Below are 15,073 nucleotides of genomic sequence, written 5' to 3' on the forward strand. Positions count from 1 at the left end.
TGCAAGACAACTTTAACAACCTTGTGGTTTTTGCCTTTATAAGCCTCTGACTCTTTCTCTTTCCCACTCTTCCTATTTTGCTGGCACCTATCCCCAGTTGCAATTCCCAAGATCCCAAATAAAGCTCTTTGCGGCTTCCATGCTGATTACTGTTTGACAAAGCCTCTAGGTTCAGTTACCGCAGTCACCCATTCGAGCCTACGGGTGCCTCACGCATGCGCCCTACTCTGCAGGGCCCCGGAGCTTGCCTCCTATCTCTCCCGCTGTCCCTGCTCCCTTAACCCCCAGTGCGGTTTACCTTCCCTACACTCCCAATTGCACAGCGCCAGGAGGCGGAAGTGAGTGGGCGGGGTCACCCGCGCGCTCCGCCCAGGAAGTGGGAGGGACCTCGCGGGCTCTACATTTGTCGCCCGCCGCCTGCCAGTCGGATTGCGGCCGAGGCCGGTCCTGGCTTTGTAACTTGCTCAAGATGGCGGCGCAGCCACCCAGCGGGATCCGCCTCAGCGCGGTGAGCAGCCGCGAGGGGTGGAGCGGGCCGTGTCCCAGGAGGGCGGGCAGGCGGGCAAGCGAGGGGGGGCCGGCAGTGGGCGGTGGCGACTCGTCGGCCCGGCGCGGCGGCTGGGGCCGCGGCGGGCCGGGGAAGGCGGCGGCGGCCATCTCGCTACCGACGGCGGAGCTGCTCGGCGGCGGGCAGGGCAGGGCAGGGCCGGGCGGCGCGCGCCGGGCTGCGTTTCTGTTTTGCCTCCGCGGCTTCGGGGCGGGTCGGGGCCGCGGCCCCTCCTCCTGCCTCCCTCTTGGCTGCTCCGCAGCTGTCGTCCGAGGGCGAGGCCTCGGCGGCCAGTCGGCCCGCCCCTCGGACCGCGGGGCCTCTGACCCATCCCGGCCTGCGGGCCTGCGGAGTGTCCCGGAGGGGGAGGGAGAGGTGGTCTGCTGCCAGAAATGCCCAGCGGCCTTGACCTCCTGGCGCTGGGACGGGGTGCTGCGAGCTGGAACTAGTCTTCCTGATTCATTTAAATTCCTGCCGCTTCCCTCCAGTTAAGCCCTCGGGCCCAAATCGCTACTAGGTCACCACCGAGCTCTCCCGTTTCCCCTCTAGTCTCCGGGTCGTGTCTGTTCCGGAGCGTCTCGGGTTCTTGGGGATCCTTGAGCATGTTTTTTGTATCTGTGAGTCTTTTTCGGAGGGAGCGGTCACACAATATGAATTAAAATTTCACAGCCTAAGGTGTGGGCGTGGCCTCCCTACATGATTCTCCTTAAAAAGTTGGCGTTGTTATACAAAAATGTACCTCTTCTCTGAAGGGTGTTGGTGCTGGCCAAAGAATTGCTGCAGCAATCTCATTATTCGAATGGTAATACCATTGCGTTAAAAATGGTATTTTGCCCATTGACTTGCATTCATTTAGCCAGATTCCTGCCAACATCTGTATCATTAGACTTTAACGTTTTTCCTGATGAGTGTGAAATGGTATCTGTTTACTTTACGTTTACTTGACTGTGAAGTTGAAAGTTTGTCACATTTCACCCTTTTTGGTTTGGGATTTAAAAAAAAAACAAAACAACTTCATCTCCTTTGCCCATTTTTCTATTTTCTTTTTCTTTGAGGGGTATTTTTATTGATTTGTGAGTGTTCTTTACATATTAGGAATAAAGGCTCTTTGGTTACCTAACTGGTTTATTGAATGAGATAGTATTTAGTAGATGGAAGACAGAGAGGAACTTTACTCTTTCTTACCACTGGCTTTAAACATTATTTGCTAATTCACCTGGGTGAATCTGGACAGATTCTGATGCTTTCCAATTAGCCTCAGGTACACTTAAGTCAGACTTTAACTACTTTTAAAGCTCTTATTCATTTTAAAGCCCTGCTCTTTCCCCTCATATTGGGCCAAATTCTGGCCCAGAAAACTGTGGTGAGAAAAAAGGAGTGAACTGGGTTTTTTTTTTTTTTTCTTGCTATTTCTGCACTTTGATTCTTTTCCCCATTCCCCAGCTCCTCCCAAGTTGCTATCTCTGTCTCTTCAAGATTGAGAAGACCGGGAGCAAAGATAAGGGTCAAACAGTCTTGAGAGACTGGCATTGTTGTTAGCTGGCTCTCTGGGTGTAGCAGCTGTCCATGTGCTAAATCTTTCTTTTGTGGGTAATAATGGGCCGTTTGGAACCTCATTGACAGAAATCTCCCATCTGCAGCTTCTGGAGTGTATTTACACTTGTCTTTTGCTTTAGGATAGGAGTTGGCAAACTGCAGTTTATGGGCCAAATCCAGCCTGCCACCTGTTTTTGTATGGCACACGATCCTTAAATGGTTGGGGGGAAAAAGATAAAAGAATAATATTTCGTAACATGAAAATTATGTGAAATAGACATTTCATTTTCCCTAAATGAAGTTTTGTTGGAATAAAGGCTTGCTTATTCCTTTGGTATAGCTCTCAAATGCTAATACCATTTTGTGACTGAGAGCATTGGTTCTGGAGCTCACATGCCTGGGTTCAAATCCTGACTGATAACTGTATATGTGACCTGAAGAGTGGGAATAATAATCTTACCCACTGGAAAGTTAGTTTAAATGAGCCAGTGCCTGTAAAAGTCTTACAAAAGTCCTGTTCACGCCATAAATACTCAGTAAATATTTGCGGCTTTTTTTTTTTTTTTTACTGTTAGCAGTGAAGCCTATCCATTTTTCCAAAAACAGGTGTAGCTTCTTGAGAACAGAGTACATGGGAAGAAAATTTATGTCTTTTCTTGGAAATATGTTTTTGCTACCCTTGCTCTTTACATATAATTTGGCTGGGTTTGTAATTCTAGATTAGAAATTATTTCTTTTTAGAATTTTAAAGGCATGCTTTATTGTTTAATAGAGTCCTATGTACTGGTACTTAGGCTGGAAACTCAAGTCCTTAATATATGGAAATTTTTCTCATTTATTTGGTGACAGTTTTCCCTTTATTTTTCTGTTTTCTTTTGTCTCCTGTTTTCCTTCCCATTGCTTTTTCTTTCTGGGAGATTTCCTCCGTTTCATCTCCTACCTTTCTCTTACCATATATTTAATTATTATAAACACTGTCTTATTCTCTGAATATCTTTTAAAAATCTTTCTCAACAAAATATTTGTTTTTATCTCTGGGTATATTAATCATAGTATTTTTGAAGTTTTCTTTTGCTCACTGCATTGCCTCTAGTTTCTTTACATTCTTTTTACTGTATGTTTTTTATTCTAATTTTACACATTCTCAAATGTCTGGAGATGGTCAGCCTTCTACTTATATCTCCAAGTGAGACACTAAAAAAATGGATGTTCATACCCGAGTAGAGCTAGTCCTTTGGTGGGCTTCAGTGTTGGGTGATCAGGTAGAAGGAGCCAGCAGTGTTGTTGGAGCACTCTCTGTCAGTATCTGTTGACCATAAAGAATGGAAGTGTTAGACCATAAAGTAAGTATGTTTAAAATAACTTTTAAAACTTGTAAAATAATTTTTTTTCAAGTGAGGGATAAAAAAAAGCTATCCAGAATGGCCTGGCACAATTGTAAAAGAACCAGATAGAAATTTTAGAAATCATTCCTTTTTCCAGAGAGGAATTCTACATCTAGTCTCCTGCATGGCTTATATAATCCTGGCTGCTAGCTCTTCTGAAGCAGGGAAAAGGAGATAGGAGTATCCCATTGTTCAGTTTGCAAATTTGGTTTTCATTTGTTTACTATTATGGTAAAATACACATAACATAAAATTTACCATCTTAACTATTTCTAAGTGTGCAGCTCAGTACGTTAAGTACATTCACATTGTTGTACAACCATCTCCAGAACTCTTCATCTTGCAAAACTAAAACTCTGTACCCATTAAAGAATAACCCTCCGTTCCCCCTTCCACCAGCTCCTGGCCGTTTTACCTTCTGTGAATTTGACTACTCTAGGTACATTATGTAAGTGGAATCATACATTATTTGTCTTTTTGTGATTGGCTTGTTCCTCTTAGCATAATGTCCTCAAGGTTCATGCATGTTGTAGCATGTATCAAATTTTCTTTCCTTTTTAAAGCTGAATAATATTTCACTCTATGAATATACTACATTTTGTTCATTCATCGATGGACATTTGTGTTGCTTCCACTTTTGGTTATTATGAATAATGCTACTGTGAACATGGGTGTGCAGATGTCTCTTGAAGACCCTGCTTTCACTACTGTATACAAAATAGATAAATTTTATACAAAATAAAAAACAGTAAGGACCTACTGTATAGCACAGGGAACTATATTCAATATCTTGTAATAACCTATACTGGAAAAGAGTCTGGAAAAAGTATGTGTGTACATACCTATATATATATCTATGTATGTATACACACACATGCACACACATATCTTTGTGTGTGTATATATGTATGTATGTATAATGGAATCACTTGGGTGTACACCTGAAACTATCACAGCATTGTAAATCAACTATACTTCAATTAAGGAGGAAAAAAAAGGACCCTGCTTTCAGTCCTTTTCAGTATATACCCAGAATTAGAATTGCTGGATCCTATGGCAAATGTCTATTTAATTTCTTGAGCCCCCTCTGTATTTTCTACAGTGGCTGCACCATCTTATATTCCCTCGAAGGGTGCGCATGAGTTCCAGTTCCTCCATGGCCTCCCCAACACTTACTTTCTGCTTTTGTTGTTGTATTTTTTGTTTTGATTTTTAACAATACCCAACCCTTTGAGTGTGAGGCGGTATCTCGTTGTAGTTTTGATTTTCATTTCCCTAATGATTAGAGATGTTGAGCATCTTTGGAGAAATATCTGAGTCCTTTGCCCATTGTTTAATCTGTTTGTAGTCTTCTTGTTGTTGAGTTGTAGGAGTTCTTTGTAAATTCTACATATTAACCCTTCATCAGATACTTGATTTGCAGATTTTCCCCCCCATCCTGTAGGTTGCCTTTTCACTCTGTATATTGTGTCCTTGGATGCAGTGGTCCATGGCCTGCTAGGAGCCAGGCCACACAGCTGGAGGTGAGAGGCTGGCGAGCGAGTAAAGCTTCATCTGCTTCATCTGCGGCTCCCCATCGCTTGCATTACCGCCTGAACCATTTCTCCATCCCCACCCCCCGCTTCCCAGTCTGTGGAAAAATTGTCTTCCAGGAAACCAGTCCCTGGTGCCAAAAAGGTTGGGGACTGCTGCTTTGATGTACAGAAGTTTTAAATTTTGGTGATTTCAGAAGTCATTGCCGAGTCCAATGTCGTAAAAGGTTTCCTCTGTGTTTTCTTCTAAGAGTTTTATGGTTTCAGCTCTTTGATCCATTTTGAGTTAGTTTTTGTTTATGGTATAGGGTAAGGCCACAACTTCACTCTTTTTATGGATATCCAGTTTTCCCAGCACTATTTGTTGAAAAAACTGTCCTTTCCTCATTAAATGGTCTTTATACCCTTGTGGAAAATCATTTGACCATATATGAGAGGGTTTATTTCTGGTCTATTTGCTGACCTGCTTTTAACCCACCTGCTTTTGATTGTCTGTGAGCCTGCCGCTGTCAGTTTCTCCAGAGAACAGACCTCCAGCCTTACGTGGTTTGCTGAGGGTAGTTGAAGGGCTGCTCAGGTTAAAAGAAGGATCTGGGGAATCTTTCTTCTTTTAAAGACTTTCAACCTATCTTGTTTTCATACAACTTCTAGTATCTTTTACTTCAAAGGTACAAAGTCTAATTTCTAAGACTTTCTGGGGTTGCCAAGGTTCCTGACCTGCTTCTGGTTGGTTTTCTCATCTCCTACAGGCTTCGGATTTAGCTTTTTCCAGGCTATTAAATCAGTTGTCACTAGTCTGTGCTTTCCAGTTTCCAAACTACTGACTATTTTGTCTGCTATTAGTAATCACTTCTTTGATTCTTTTTGTTCTTCTGGGTTTCTGCCCCTTTTTTTCCTTCATTATAGAGCGGCTTCAGGAGGGAGCAGAGGTAAACACTGTCCATGTGTTCAGGCTTCCATCTTATATTTAAATGATTTTTTAAATTTGTGACTATTTGTTGACTCTAAAAGTTCTATTGATTCTTTTTTTTAATATATATTTTTTATTTATTTATTTTTGGCTGCGTTGGGTCTTTGTTGCTGCGTGCGGGCTTTCTCTAGTTGTGGTGAGCAGGGGCCACTCTTCGTTGCTGTGCATGGGCTTCTCATTGTGGTGACGTCTCTTGTTGCAGAGTATGGGCTCTAGGCATGTGGGCTTCAGTAGTTGTGGCATGCGGGCTCAGTAGTTGTGGCGCACGGGCTTAGTTGCTCCGCGGCATGTGGGATCTTCCTGGACCAGGGCTTGAACCTGTGTCCCCTGCATTGGCAGGCGGATTCTTAACCACTGCGCCACCAGGAAAGTCCCTCTATTGATTCTTTAAAATATGTGTGGTCTTCGTTGTATCTCATTTTTGTGTGTTTTTTGGAGGGGAGGATTACTTTTTTTTTTTGCGGTACGTGGGCCTCTCACTGTTGTGGCCTCTCCCGTTGTGGAGCACAGGCCCGGCGGCCATGGCTCATGGGCCCAGCCGCTCTTCGGCATGTGGGATCTTCCCGGACCGAGGCACAAACCCGTGTCCCCTGCATCGGCAGGTGGACTCTCAACCACTGCGCCACCAGGGAAGCCCGAGGATTACTTTTTAAATGTCTAGTTATTTCAAGAGATTCCTGTTTTATAGGCTGTTATTTCTTTTACCTAGTGTTGGGGGGCGATGCCTAATACTACTGTGTCTTGTCTGCTAATATTTTCTCCTGGTGGATTGTTTCCTTAAATGTTATTTTAGATTGTGTACTCAAATATTCCCCAAATAATGTCTCTGGGAGAATCCTACGCAGTCTGGTTGAGGCTGTGTCTCCACAGTGGTTCTGCAGGTTATATAAATTGAAATGCTTAACCGAAGTGAAGGCATGCCTCTTTACAGAATTTCATGTTACACTTTTTTTGTTTGATTTTAACCTAGAGTCCAGAGCAAAACAGAAAGCTTCCCATTGGGCATATTCCCCCCACCCCCTTTTTTACTGAGGAAGTAAGAGGGGGCAGTAACTTCAAGTGCGTGCTTCTCTTCTGCCATGTCTCCTATCCCTGAGTCACCATTAAAATTGAAACCTTTGTATTCCATTTAAGCACCCCACTCTAATCCACATTTTCAAATTTTATTTTAGTTTTTAATTCCTTCTTTACTTGAGGCCCTTGAGGATTTTCTTTATTTATATATGAGCTCATTTGTGCCTTTAAGGGTATACTTACCTTTTTTAAAAAACATACACTTATAATGCTTATTATGTCCCAGGTGTTCTTCTAAGCATTTATAAATATTAAGTTTTTTAATTCTCTTAATGTCTTGGTAACCTGATATTATTATCATCCTCATTTTCACAGATGATAAAACTTGAGGCACAGAGGGTTAAGTTGCTTACCCAGGATCACACATCTAGTTAAAGATACTCCACAGTCCATGTCGTGTGTGTGTGTGTGTGTGTGTGTGTGTGTTGGCTGTTGAAGGGTGTTTTTCTTTCCAGCTGATGACATGTTCGAGAGATGAGAATTAAGAGTAGTTGAAAATAATGCTTTTGTTTAAATACCCAAAAAGCCACTGTTTAGCATTCATCTTTTCTTACTGATGCCTTCTTTGCTTTGTTCCCCCGGGACTCTTACTCAAGAACAATGTGTGCCATGTCAGTTTGGAGTTGGTATATAGGATGAAGTTATTAAATGTAAGTTGACAGTCTGCCCACAGTCTGCCGTACATCTAAAATCAAAGTATTACAACATGGACCAAAATACCCAATTTCTAACTCCAGACTTCAAACCTAACAAATTCATAAAATTGAGAGCAAAGACAGAAACTATTTTAAGGGTTTCTGGTGTTGATTTAATCGTTTTCTGCTTTGGTAGCCAGAGGCTTTACACCCCAAAGCCATGCCCCATAGTAAGATTTAGAATGGGTGAGGAGTACACTATGTATTCTTTTATAAATGGAGGACTGATGATTGTGCAAGGGGAGGGCCTGGGACAGGACTCAGGTATACTAATTTGACAAAAGGTTTCTTGTAGAAGATGAAGGCCTGGAAATTGATTTTCTTTATAAAAACCCTTGTTTTAGAAAGTTGGGGAATTCCTTATACACCATTATTACGTGGATGTATGCTATAGAAAATATGCCATAGAAGGTCTGAATTACATATGCTCCAGTTCGAAGACCACTCTTCTACAGAATACTATTTTTCACATGTGTACTTTAACCTGATAGTAAACAAATGCTTAGGGATTGTCTAAAATCGAGGGTGGACAGAGGAAAAGTAGACCTCTTTCTGACACCTTGTGGCAGCAGCTGAACACTGTAAATGCAGCTGGTTGGATTTATAATCTAATCATATTTCTAGGGCTCTTCACATGAAACACTTTAAGTGCCTCTTTTTTCCCCCTTAAATATGAGATAATCTGTTCAAAATGAACACAAAAAAGTCCTCATTTTATGGAAATACTCTGCATATTGAAATTTCCAAGCCTCAGCCTTTTTAAACCATTTGTACATTTTTAGGCATTTGATATCTGCACTACTCAGGAATTTAGAGAGTTCCCTATAGCATGAGGTTGATTAACATACTCTTCCATACTGTATTACCATGAATCAGACATAAAATCTCTGGAGGTCAAGAAGGTTTGTTGCATTTGAACTGTTATTTGACATTGTTTGAAGGCTTTATAGATGTATACTGTTCCAGGGCTGCAAGTTCAACTGTTGATATAATGAACTTGGAGAGACCATGAGAAAAGCCTGTTGATTAATAAACAAAGCTAAGTTTCTTAAGCGTAATGCACTGAAGGAGAAAACACCCCTTTGACAAAGTCTTAGTTTTATCTCATGGTAATTTTGAGGTAGGTCTTGTAGGGTGGATAGCTTTGGGATTGGGCACTTAATGATATGGCTCTGGATTGGTGGACACAGGAGGCAAGGGTTTTGCAGCACAGCTTGATGAGAAACTGTTTAGTTGATTTACAGCCATATCTTCCAGGAATCTCATTTTCCGGGTTATGTCTTCCAGGTATATCCTGACACAAGCAGCTAAGTCATTCTTGCTTGGTCTCTCTTAATACTGGGACTGAAAATTATTTTGGCGTCTGTTCTCAAAAGTAAGACCTTAATTAATTTACGTGAATCATTGGTTTATTTCAGCTTTGCCCGAAGTTTTTACATACAAATTCTACTAGTCACACTTGGCCATTTAGTGCGGTTGCTGAATTAATAGGTAAGTAAATTCGTGTTTCGTATATAATCTGTTGCTTGCAGTTGAAGTTCTAAAAAGCTTTTTATTGAAAAATAGTATGCAGATGTGCTTTTAAAAAAAACCAAAGTGTATCTCAGCGATAACATTGGTAAAGGTTACCTAGCATAACAACTATTCAAACTGATGTCAAGTTAATCAGTGCTCAGCCTTCCCTACTCAGAGTATTTCCCTATATTACTATCAAAGTATTTTAATTTGCAAAGTCCTAAAGCATTTATGTTGAAAATATTTTTAGTCCATTATAAAAGAAATACGTCTATTGCCAAAAAGTGAGAATTATGTTTTTTTTTAATAGTCTGAAAATATTTATAACAGTGGATTAATTTTTCTGGTGTTAGTAACTAGGAGGATTATATTATGTTAGATTTGTGATAATAAATTCTTGGTTTTTCCAGTAGATAGAATGATCAAGGTATAAGATTATATGTAAAAGTGTTTTAATGAACATGAGGAAAGAGGCAAGGTTGTGTTCAGATTTGCATTATGGGTCATGATTTTTTTCTTGGTAAAATTAGTGCACATGAATTCTTGGGAATTCTTTAGATTCATTATCAAGAAAGGGTCCTATGTTGGATGTGCAAGGAAAAGAAAAGAAAGAAAATTTGAGAACCCTTCTTTTCTTTGGTGAAGTTAGGTTTTCCAGAGTCTTTCAGCTAACATGTGCTGTTCAGATGTAGACTTTGAAGTGCAAATGAGATAACGTTGCAGCTATTCACGGTCATTCTTTTTCATGGCAACGGGAGGAGCTACTTAGCCTGGGGTTGTTCATCATAGTGCTTCTCTAGCTTTGGGTTTGGGCAACTGAAAGTCATGGTGCTCTTTGTGGTGTATCGGATTTTTAAGTTTTTTTATGAAGCTAAGGTGGTTGATGAAAAAGATTATTTGATTTTAATTGAGGACTTACAGAAGGATAGTTTGAGAACCATTATTTATATTATAATGAAGACTTGAAAATATACCTCAAAAGTATTTTTAGTCAGGGATATTCTGATAGATCTTAGATAGTTCACAAGTTGATTTTATTACTGCTACTGTTGAAAATTTTTTCGTTTTTCTTTGATATATTCCTCATACTTACCTGTTCTGAGAGAAACAAGTATGCTAGGCAAGGGTGTTAAACGGTGAGGTGTACAGAGATTAGAAAAATGTACCAGCCACCAGAAACTTCTGTCAGATTGAAAAGGGCTACAATTTGAAGAACTGGGTAGAAGTGAACCTTCATCTGTGTGTATAGGTTAGCATACTGCTTTCTCATTTATTCAGTAACTGTTGTGGACCTTCCATGTTAACTTGCATTGCTGTTGACACTCAGCTCTCAGTTTCCCTTTTGATAGCTAGGCTAGTTCTTTGGGCAGAAGAAGACCTTCCTGTCTTGATCATCTCTTCAGTGCAGCGATTCTTCTGGCTTTACACTTTTTCAGTGTAGTGGGTACCAGTCTCTGCTCTCTATATAACAAATGGAGGGCTTTAGATAGAGTTAATTCTGTAATAGTCAATGAACGATATATAGCATGGTACAGTTTAGTTTCATGTTGTCAAATCTTAGGAGTTCTAAAACATTTCAGCTTTTAAATTTTCCTTAAAATATATTATTCTGTTGCTTGTCAAAGTGTTGTTCTGAACTAATTGCTCTTCTTCAAAATGCAGAATCAAAATTTCGCAAAACTTTCGTTTCTCAGATAATGCTTACGATCCTGATGTGAATGCTAAACAGATATGGATTGACAAAACAGTGATAAATGACCATATATGCCTGACATTCACTGATAATGGGAATGGTATGACTTCAGACAAATTACATAAAATGCTGAGGTATGTAAAGTGTCACACTCCTTAAAATCATTGCTTTTACCTAGTTCAGGTGTTTCATGTGTCATACTTAGACCCTGTAGTTTTTGTTTTTTAAACATGAAATGCTATACCCACAGTGTGCTCTATTCTCCTAAGTCTTCTGTCATTTTCTACTACTATTAGATTATTATTACTTTTATTTTTATTTATTTATTTATCTTTTGCGGTACGCAGGCCTCTCACTGTTGTGGCCTCTCCCGTTGTGGAGCACAGGCTCTGGACGCGCAGGCTCAGCGGCCATGGCTCACGGGCCCAGCCGCTCCACGGCATGTGGGATCTTCCCAGACCGGGCATGAACCCATGTCCCCTGCATCGGCAGGCGGACTCGCAACCACTGCGCCACCAGGGAAGCCCTACTGTTAGATTATTAATGGCAGTCCCTGCCATTCTCATCACCCGCTCCCCATTTCTGACTTATCTAAAATTCCACCATTCCTTTAGAGTTGTAGCACATTGACATCAGTTGTTTGTGCTTTAGTGGAAATAGTTTTAGCTACTATTTCCTATAAAACTTACCACTTTGGGGAATGGGGACTGGTAATTTTAAAGTGACACAGGATGAGGAAGTAGCGTAGTTGTAAGGGCTTGGGCTCTAGGGTCACAGAATAGGATGTCAGGATGAAGCCAACTGTGCCTGAAATAGAAGCTAAGATACATAGTACAGGTATGAGGTAGAGGGAGGATTTGCCGCAGAGGCCTTTCTGCTGTCTCTCAAATACTCCTTACACTGATAATAAAGTCAGGTTCACCCGATCGATAATCACAGTACGGCAGGCTTGCTGAGAACAAGAGAACCCTTCACACTTAGAGGAAGAGATTTCATGGGGTGAAATCTCAAGGTCCCTGGAGCCTAAATTATAATTCAGCCATTTAGCTGGGATGTGCCAGGCAATGAGCTCCTGTTTTAGTATGTGTAATCTTTACATCCCTATAATGTGGATTTGGTTTCCTTCTTTTCAGAGATAGGGAAACACATCGATATAGATTAAAAGTAATTTGCCCAAGATTGTACAGCAAGAAAGGATGAGGCTAACATTCAAACTTAGGCACTTTACTTGGTATTACAGTTTTTGAATTAACATAAATGAAGATTATACATACTTATTAAATTTTTTTTTCTTTTTAGCTTTGGCTTCAGTGACAAAGTCACCATGAATGGTCACGTCCCAGTTGGATTGTATGGGAATGGCTTCAAGTCAGGTTCTATGCGTTTGGGTAAAGATGCAATGGTTTTTACCAAAAATGGAGAAAGCATGAGCGTGGGCTTCTTGTCTCAGACCTACTTGGAAGTCATAAAAGCAGAACATGTTGTTGTCCCAATAGTGGCATTCAACAAAGACCATATCCTTTTGGTTTTGAAATTGAAACTATGAAGAAATAATCTGAACCATTCCATCCTTCTGCCCTCCTCCAGATTCTTGTTTTTTAATCATACCTTCCATTCTAGCTCTTGTTCCTATCCACTGCCTCTACTCTACATCTGGGCTAAATGTTTGTCCCTTTGTTTTCTCTATTGGAATTGTGCCATGGAAATCCTTAGCATAAGGCGATTGCATTTTATGTTAAGCTTCTTTATTTCAGTCTTTTTGTGGTCTGATAAGCTTATGATCTGGCTTGATATTTTCACCAAAAAATGAAAAAGCAAGGTATCCTTAGGAAAATGTCTTCTGTATAAACATTCAAATATTGGAAATAATTAAAGTAGGAATAATAATAAACTTCTTCATACTTCATCCTTCTTGGTGTTCATTTGAAATCACACTATCATTTTAAAACTTAGAAAATAATTTAGGAAATGGTTTTTCAGTTAGTTTGAGTTGGTTTCCATATTGTAATTGTGAAAAATACGCCATTGGTCTAAGTCTTTAACTTAGGATATACGACAGATAATTAATTTAACAGAATCGAAAGCGAGTCTTGCTGCAATTCTGGAACATTCTCTGTTTTCTACGGAACAGAAATTACTGGCAGAGCTTGATGCTGTCATCGGTAAGAAGGGGACAAGGATCATCATTTGGAATCTCAGAAGGTAAACGGTAGACCTCAGCTAGTTGTTAACCATTTGGGAAGTAAAGCGCATGTGTGGGAATAATTTCATTACGTTCATGCTTTGTCACACAAGAGTGCAAATATATTGGAAGGTCCTCATTTTATGGCATAGTTAATGATTTACCTTTTCCAAGGGTATTTTATTGAGGCTACTTTGGCTTCAATTTGAGATAATTTCATATTACTAAAAATAAATTTCCTAGCCCTGCCATTCTGTCTCCATAGCACTCTATTTTCGCTCTTGGTTATACCATCCCTCTCCTCAAAAAAAAAAGAGAAATGAAACGAAAAGATAAAGCCCAGCCAACAAGTCCCAACTTGAGTAAGTTAGAGAAATCTTTGTCTGTTTGGTTAATTACATAAAGCTAAGCACAATTCAGCATCTGTTGAGAAAAATAATACAAATGAGACTTCTGTGTTGCTAAATCTTTGTGAGGATAAAATCCTTTGCAAATAAAGTTCTAAAATTTAGGGTAAATGTGTGATATTGAGAGACCTAAGATCTGTTGAACCATAGGAATAAAGCACACATAGTGATAATCCTAAAATCCTTTAATTCTTGTGCTTTTCTGACCACCTGTATTCCGTTTTTCTTTTATTTTCTTTTTCTTACTTTCTTCCCTGCCCCTCCCATCCCCCCCACCATTTTTTCTTTAACTTTTAATTTTGAGCTCATTGTAGATTCATATGTAGTTGTAAGAAATCTCATGTACTCTTTACCCAGTTTCCCCCAATGATAACTTCTTGGAACACTACAGTACAATAGTACTGTTGATACTGACATTGATACAGTCAAGGTACAGGACAATTTCATCAACTCAAGGATCCCTTTTATATCCACACCCACTTCTTCCTTAATCCCTGGCAACCTCTAACATGTTCTCCATTTCTGTAACTTTGTCATTTCAAGAATATTCTGTAACTGGAATCATACCGTGTGAAACCTTTTGGGATTAGCTTTTTTCATTCAGCATAATTTTCTGAAGATTCATCCAGGTTCTTGTGTGTCCGTTTGCTTCCTCTTACTTGCTGAGTGGTAATTGCATTGTATGGATGGACCACAGTGTGTTTACCAATCTGGTTGTTTACAAGTTTCATTTATTACAAATAGAGCTATAAAACAGGGGTTCCCAACCTTTTTGTCATCAGGGTCCGGTTTCATGGAAGACAGTTTTTCCACAGGGTTGGGGGGGTGGGGTTCAGGCAGTAATGCAGTGATGGGGAGCAGCAGGTGAAGCTTTACATCTCCTGCTGTGCGGCCGGGTTCCTAACAGGCCCAGGGGTTGGAGACCCCTGCTATAAAATGTGTGCATAGAGACTTTTGTGGGAATATGGTCATCATTTTGTGGGCTAAATGCCCAGGAGTGTAATTGCTGGATCATATGGTAGTTGCATGTTTAGTTTTTTAAGAAACTATCAGAATGTGGCTCTATCATTTGACATTCCCAATGGCAGTGTGTGAATGAATACAGTTCTTTCCTGTACCTTCTGGGTTTCTTTTCTCCCTCTCTCCCTCCCTCCAACTCCTCTGACCTTAACTGCCACCACATGTTCGTGTTTTGTTTTGCTAACTGAAAGTTTTTTGCTTGCTTATCTTATGGTGAAGTTAAAATTTAGCTCTTATAAAAAATTATTTTTGCAGCTACAAAAGTGCAACAGAGTTTGATTTTGATAAGGATAAATATGACATTAGAATTCCAGAAGATTTAGATGAGACAGCAGGGAAGAAAGGGTACAAGAAGCAAGAAAGGATGGACCAAATTGCCCCTGAGAGTGACTATTCTCTGAGGGTATGTATTTAGCTCTCTTTGTGGGAGTGAGAAAATCATCAAATAATGGAAATTGTTAACCACTTGTATTATAAATGCTGCCAGAAATCGCTAAGTATCTCAGACATGAACCAA

General features: G+C 40.2%; 1 protein-coding gene across 3 annotated transcripts in view; it reads left to right on the forward strand.

The window, feature by feature from the left end:
* The first annotated feature begins 427 nt into the window (after positions 1 to 427).
* Positions 428 to 15,073, forward strand: part of MORC3 (MORC family CW-type zinc finger 3) — a 41,803-nt gene continuing 27,157 nt past the window's right edge. The window contains exons 1-6 of one of the 3 annotated variants that reach the window (XM_049710609.1): positions 428 to 508; positions 9,158 to 9,230; positions 10,949 to 11,081; positions 12,247 to 12,460; positions 13,001 to 13,149; positions 14,812 to 14,959. In XM_049710609.1, coding sequence (XP_049566566.1) covers positions 470 to 508; positions 9,158 to 9,230; positions 10,949 to 11,081; positions 12,247 to 12,460; positions 13,001 to 13,149; positions 14,812 to 14,959 — 756 coding nt within the window. In that variant the 5' untranslated portion in view covers positions 428 to 469. Of the gene's footprint in view, positions 509 to 3,210; positions 3,427 to 9,157; positions 9,231 to 10,948; positions 11,082 to 12,246; positions 12,461 to 13,000; positions 13,150 to 14,811; positions 14,960 to 15,073 lie in introns of those variants that run through there. The other 2 variants (XM_049710607.1, XM_049710608.1) reach the window with 2 other exon arrangements.

The sequence above is a fragment of the Orcinus orca genome, chromosome 5 (assembly GCF_937001465.1).
Source record: "Orcinus orca chromosome 5, mOrcOrc1.1, whole genome shotgun sequence".
Taxonomy (NCBI): Eukaryota; Metazoa; Chordata; class Mammalia; order Artiodactyla; family Delphinidae; genus Orcinus; species Orcinus orca.